At 46.9% G+C, this 6,686-nt stretch overlaps 1 protein-coding gene across 1 annotated transcript in view; it reads right to left on the bottom strand.

The window, feature by feature from the left end:
• Positions 1-2,004: 2,004 nt before the first annotated feature.
• LOC115120295 (histone deacetylase 9-B-like) overlaps positions 2,005-6,686 on the bottom strand; it is a 57,717-nt gene continuing 53,035 nt past the window's right edge. The window contains exon 9 of the mRNA XM_065027165.1: positions 2,005-2,942. Within this exon, the coding sequence (XP_064883237.1) occupies positions 2,565-2,942 (378 nt within the window). The 3' untranslated portion in view covers positions 2,005-2,564. The remainder of the gene's footprint in view (positions 2,943-6,686) is intronic.

Here is a 6,686-nt window from a genome sequence, read left to right as displayed (position 1 = left end):
GAGCTGGCCTGTGTTTAGTGGGTTATGTGACTGAGTGTGTGGGAAAGTGGGCTAATGGTTTAGTTTAGGGGGAGACATCTGAGATGTACAATAACATGAACACAGTCTTGTGTTGGGTCTTGAATGTGAAAAATGAAAATCTATTTCCCAAAATAAGGCTATGAGAAGTTGGAAGTAAAGACTGAAGCTCTATGACATGTTAGAAACATCCTCTACAAAGACCAGAAAGTTGCACAGTTGGGGAATGAACTTTATTTTATAAAAGAAAGGTTTGTAGCACAAGGCAGAAAAGAAAGAGAACAAACGCAAACAGCTATGAACAGAATCCAGGGACCCCCCACGGGTAGAGAAGGGGCCCCGTTACAGCCCAATCAAAGAAGCAAGGGAACAAGACTGACATTGTTCCGATTGAAAGTGATTTTTACACTACAAACATTAGAATGGGCTGAGCTAAATGTACAGTATGAGTCAGACAGGCAGACAGACAAACTGACAGACATGGTTTATGTCTTTCACAGGAACCCAAACACAGAACCCCATAGTAATATTTTATACATTGACAAGACACACGAAACAGGAAAAAAAAGTTACAGCTTTACATACATTGATTGACCACTTTAAGACCAGAGTCGACATGTTGCATGGGGCAATTTCAAGAGGGAGTCAGGGGTGGGGGATGGGGAGAAGGAGAGAGGTCCCATCTTGTTTTTTATTTTATTGAAGTAACATCAAACCTGCGTGTGGAGGTAAGCATGTCACTGGGGAGTACGAAGGAAGCGATTCCCTTTAAAAAAGGGTCTCCCTTAACCATATCCCCACTCGCTTTGTAATTCGCCTTGACAGTAAATCAATTCTCAGGCCTGGCCCCTTGGACTCCTACAACCCTGGGTCCTCCTCTCCCCTAACATTCCTGCACACATGAATCATTCTGACTCCTGGCTTCTAGAAGGCATTTCCTGCCCGCCCTCTACTCTCTCCTCTCCTCTCCTTCTTTCTCTCTCTCTCTCTCTCTCTCACTCTCTCTTTCTCTCCCTCTCCTTCTTTCTCTCTCTCTCTCTCTCGCCTCTCTCTCTCTTTCTCTCCCTCTCCTTCTCTCTCTCTCGCTCTCTCCCTCTCGCTATTTCTCTTCTTCTATTTTTCTCTCTCTCTTTCTCTCCTTCTCTCTCTCGCTCTCTCCCTCTCGCTATTTCTCTTCTTCTATTTTTCTCTCTCTTTCTCTCCTCTCTCTCTCTCACTCTCTCTTTCTCTCCTTCTCTCTCTCTCTCCCTCTCTCATTCTCTCTGTTAGTGAATCCTCTGTTGAAAGTTGGGCAGGAACCTGGCTGAGCTTTGATTTGGACCCAGAGGGGAGGAGGAGGAGGAAGAGAAGGAAGAGGAGGTCGAGGAAGAGGAGAACGAGGAAGATTAGGATGACACGGCATCTCAATACAGGACCGTGGCAAACCAGGATGATTTTGTTGTTTTATTCTTGCTATATTCCCTATATAGCACAAAACTTTTAACCTGAGGCCTAAGGGATGCCCATTTGAGAAGCAGACCTGGTCCTATGGTCTGATGGAGCTGACTGCCTGCACCATCCATCCATCATCTATCCATCCATCCCTCCCTCCCTCCCTCCCTCCCTCCCTCCCTCCCTCCCTCCCTCCCTCCCTCCATCATCTATCTATCCCTCCCTCCCTCCCTCCATCATCTATCCATCTATCTATCCCTCCCTCCCTCCATCCATCCATCCACTATCCATCCACCCATCTATCCATCCATCCATCTATCCATATATCCATCCCTCCATCCACTGATTTACCATTTGCTCCTCCACTCTGCAGTACTGTACATCAGTACGTCTCATTCCCAGTGTAGGCTGGCTGTACTCAGTCGTAAGGGTGTGCTGTGTTGTGTTAAGGTTGAACAATACATTCTCTCTCATACAGACATGAGCATGCTTCCTTATTTTCATGTCATTTTCAGAGACCACTGAACACAGAACATCACAGCTTTTTGGAGAACGACGGAGAATATGACATTTGAATAAAACAACAACAGTCAGCAAGTCAAAGTTGAAGTGAATTGATGGCATAAATGTTACACTATGGGAACATAAAATGGCATTCATAAACTGTACAACGGTTAAACTTTCCATCCCTTCTAGAATATTCTCTTACGCTAAATCTACTGTATACAAACATACTACATTCTGTCAATTGAGCAGAACCTGAAAACAATCAAAGCAGTTCCTTAGAAGTAAAAAAAGAAGGAGCACTCTTCTAGTAAATCTTCTCTTCATGTTATATACAGCACGGTGAAACATACTTTACATTACAGATCACTTCACAAAGTTCACAAACAGAGAGTCAGTCTGGTGGGGGTTTGGGGTGCGGCTGCACTTCACTGAGACAGCGTCACATCTCAGGGCAGGGAGAGGACTGCCTGGGGAGTCCTAGTCGGCTCTGTGTGTGTGTTGGCTGCAGTGTGTGTGTGTGTGTGTGTATGTGTGTGTGTCTGTGTGTTTGTATATACGTATGCGTCTATGAATGTCGCAGTGTGTGATTTCCTTCATCTTCTGCCCCCTCAGATCATAGCTCTTATCACCAGCTGACCTTTGACCTGGTGGAGTGAGGCCCTCTGCTCCGCCGCTAGGCTCTGACTGGACAGGGACTCGTCCTCGCTGTCGATTGGCTCCTCTTTGACCTTTATGACCCCCAGGCGGTGGTGGGCCTCTACGATGGAGGACAGCTCCCCGAGAGAGCTGTTGCTGCCACTGCTGTTGCTGGAGCGAAGGGTGTGTTTCTGGATCACGCCACCAGGGGGCATCCTGTCCTCCTGCATGTCCATCCTCTCATCCGCCATCCTCCGGGTGTTGTCCTCCTCCTCCTCCTCTGACTCCTGCAGGTGTGGGTTGACCAGGGAGCTGGGCTGACGGAGTTGCTCGATGGACTTGGACAGCAGCTGCAGAGAGGTACAGCATCAGAGGTAATTTAGTTATAATGCTCAACGGACAGATTCATTATTATTTCACAATTCATCTTTACGTTTTATGAGTTTGACCTAGCCAGTAGAGAGTATTGTGTTCTGTGCAAAGCAGCACAAGTCAAATTCATCCAACATAACACTACATTTCCGCGTAAATAAGGCTACACAGAGATTGCAGTCACTGCTGCTGTCTCCTTAAGAGCATGCCCCAGACAGTACTATGAGGCGCTGCTATGGGTTTCATGTCTCAACATCTAGTCAAGCTTTATTTGTTAGACAACAGAAAGTGGAGCAATCACTTAAACACCTTACCCATTGACAGCTGGTAAGATAGCACAAACACTTTGGCGTAAGAACGTAGGCCTGGTATAAATATCTCTCCGGCAGAGAATTAGCCTCTTTATCTTGGTATTAGTCAACGCTTTTTATACCTCCCTCTAAAATCCTCTCTAAGCTCTTGTAAATGTCCATTAGTGATTAGTGGCCCCTATTGTTGGTGTAAAAACCTAATCCTGCGCCATAGTGCTACTGTTATTCCTACCATTACTGGTGCTGCTACTGGTTCCAACACTGCTACTACTGCTGCTGCTGCTGTTACCACTACCGCTAATGCTAACGCTACTGCTGCTGTTACCACTACCGCTAATGCTAACGCTACTGCTGCTGTTATCACTACCGCTAATGCTAACGCTATTGCTGCTACTGTTAACACTACCACTAATGTTAACACTACTGCTACTGCTGCTACTGTTACCACTACCGCTTCTGCTACTACTGCTGTTGCTACTGCTACCACTACCAATACTGCTACTACTGCTGCTGCTGCTACTGTTACCACTACCCATACTACTGCTGCTGTTACCACTACCGCTAATGCTACTACTGCTACTGTTACAGTTACCGCTACTACTGCTACTCTTACCACTGCCGCTACCACTACCGCTACTACTGCTACCACTACTACTGCTACTGTTACCACTACCGCTACTACTACTACTGCTGTTGCTACTGTTACCACTACCACTTCTACTGCTACTGTTACAACTACTGCTACTGTTACCACTACTGCTGCTGCTACTGTTACCACTACCGCTACTACTGCTGCTGTTACCACTACCGCTAATGCTACTACTGCTACTGTTACCACTACCGCTACTACTGCTACCACTACTACTGCTACTGTTACAACTACCGCTAATGCTACTACTGCTATTGTTACCATTACCGCTCCTACTGCTGCTGCTGCTACTGTTACCACTACCGCTACTACTGCTGCTGTTACCACTACCGATACCGCTACTACTGCTGCTGTTACCACTACCGCTACTACTGCTGCTGTTACCACTACCGCTAATGCTACTACTGCTACTGTTACCGCTACTACGGCTACCACTACTACTGCTACTGTTACCACTACTGCTAACGCTACTACTGCTACTGTTACCACTACCGCTACTACTGCTACTGTTACCACTACCACTACTACTGCTACTGTTACCACTACCACTACTACTGCTACTGTTACCACTACTGCTCCTACTGCTGCTGCTGCTACTGTTACCAATACTGCTACTACTGCTGCTGCTGCTACTGTTACCTACTACTGCTGTTGTTACCACTACCTGAAAAGATTTAATGCTACTACTGCTACTGTTAGGTGAATTACCGCTACTACTGCTACTGTTACCACTGCCGCTACCACTACCGCTACTACTGCTACGACTACTACTGCTACTGTTACCACTACCGCTACTACTACTACTGCTGTTGCTACTGTTACCATTACCACTATTACTGCTACTGTTACAACTACTGCTACTGTTACCACTACCGCTACTACTGCTACTGTTACCACTACCGCTCCTACTGCTGCTGCTGCTACTGTTACCACTACCGCTACTACTGCTGCTGTTACCACTACCGCTAATGCTACTACTGCTACTGTTACCATTACCGCTACTACTGCTACTCTTACCACTACCGCTACCACTGCTACCACTGCTGCTGCTACTGTTACCACTACCGCTACTACTGCTGCTGTTACCACTACCGCTAATGCTACTACTGCTACTGTTACCACTACCGCTACTACCGCTACTACTGCTACTGTTACCACTACCGCTAATGCTACTACTGCTATTGTTACCATTACCGCTCCTACTGCTGCTGCTGCTACTGTTACCACTACCGCTACTACTGCTGCTGTTACCACTACCGCTAATGCTACTCCTGCTACTGTTACCACTACCGCTAACGCTACTACTGCTACTGTTACCACTACCGCTACTACTGCTACCACTACTACTGCTACTGTTACCACTATCGCTACTGCTACTACTGCGGTTGCTACTGTTACCACTACCACTACTACTGCTACTGTTACAACTACTGCTACTGTTACCACTACCGCTACCACTACTACTGCTACCTTTACCACTACCGCTACTACTGCTGCTGCTCATGCTACCACTACCACTACTACTGCTACTGTTACAACTACTGCTACTGTTACCACTAGCGCTACTACTGCTACTGTTACCACTACCACTAACGCTACTGCTACTACTGCTGTTGCTACTGCTACCACTACCACTACTACTGCTAATGTTACCACTACCGCTCCTACTGCTGCTGCTGCTACTGTTACCACTACCGCTACTACTGCTGCTGTTACCACTACCGCTAACGCTACTGCTACTGCTGCTACCACTACTACTGCTACTGTTACCACTACCACTACTACTGCTACTGTTACCACTACTGCTACTGTTACCACTACCACTACCGCTACTGCTACTACTGCTGTTGCTACTGCTACCACTACCACTACTACTGCTACCACTAGCGCTACCACTAGCGCTACTACTGCTACTGTTACCACTACTACTGCTACTGTTACCACTACCACTACCACTACTTCTGTTACCACTACCACTACCGCTACTACTGCTAATGTTACCACTACCGCTACTGCTACTAATGCTGCTGCTACTGCTACCACTACCACTACTACTGCTACTGTTACCACTACCGCTACTACTGCTACTGTTACCACTACCACTAACGCTACTGCTACTACTGCTGTTGCTACTGCTACCACTACCACTACCACTGCTAATGTTACCACTACCGCTAACGCTACTACTAATGTTACCACTACCGCTAACGCTACTGCTACTGCTGCTACCACTACCACTACTACTGCTACTGTTACCACTACTACTGCTACTGTTACCACTACCACTACCGCTACTGCTACTACTGCTGTTGCTACTGCTACCACTACCACTACTACTGCTACTGTTACCACTAGCGCTACCACTAGCGCTACTACTGCTACTGTTACCACTACTACTGCTACTGTTACCACTACCACTGTTACCACTACCGCTACTACTGCTACTGTTACCACTACTACTGCTACTGTTACCACTACCACTACCACTACTTCTGTTACCACTACCACTACCGCTACTACTGCTACTGCTACCACTACCACTACTACTGCTACTGTTACCACTACCATTACCGCTACTACAGCTACCACTACCACTACTACTGTTACCACTACCACTACTGCTCCTACTGCTACCACTACCTCTACTACTGCTACCACTACCACTACTACTGCCACTGCTACCACTACCACTACTACTGCTACTGCTACTGTTACCACTACCACTAACGCTACTGCTACTACTGCTGTTGCTACTGCTACCA

Source organism: Oncorhynchus nerka, linkage group LG14, assembly GCF_034236695.1.
Source record: "Oncorhynchus nerka isolate Pitt River linkage group LG14, Oner_Uvic_2.0, whole genome shotgun sequence".
In the NCBI taxonomy this organism is placed as follows: domain Eukaryota; kingdom Metazoa; phylum Chordata; class Actinopteri; order Salmoniformes; family Salmonidae; genus Oncorhynchus; species Oncorhynchus nerka.
This window is presented reverse-complemented; position numbering and strand designations above follow the sequence as displayed.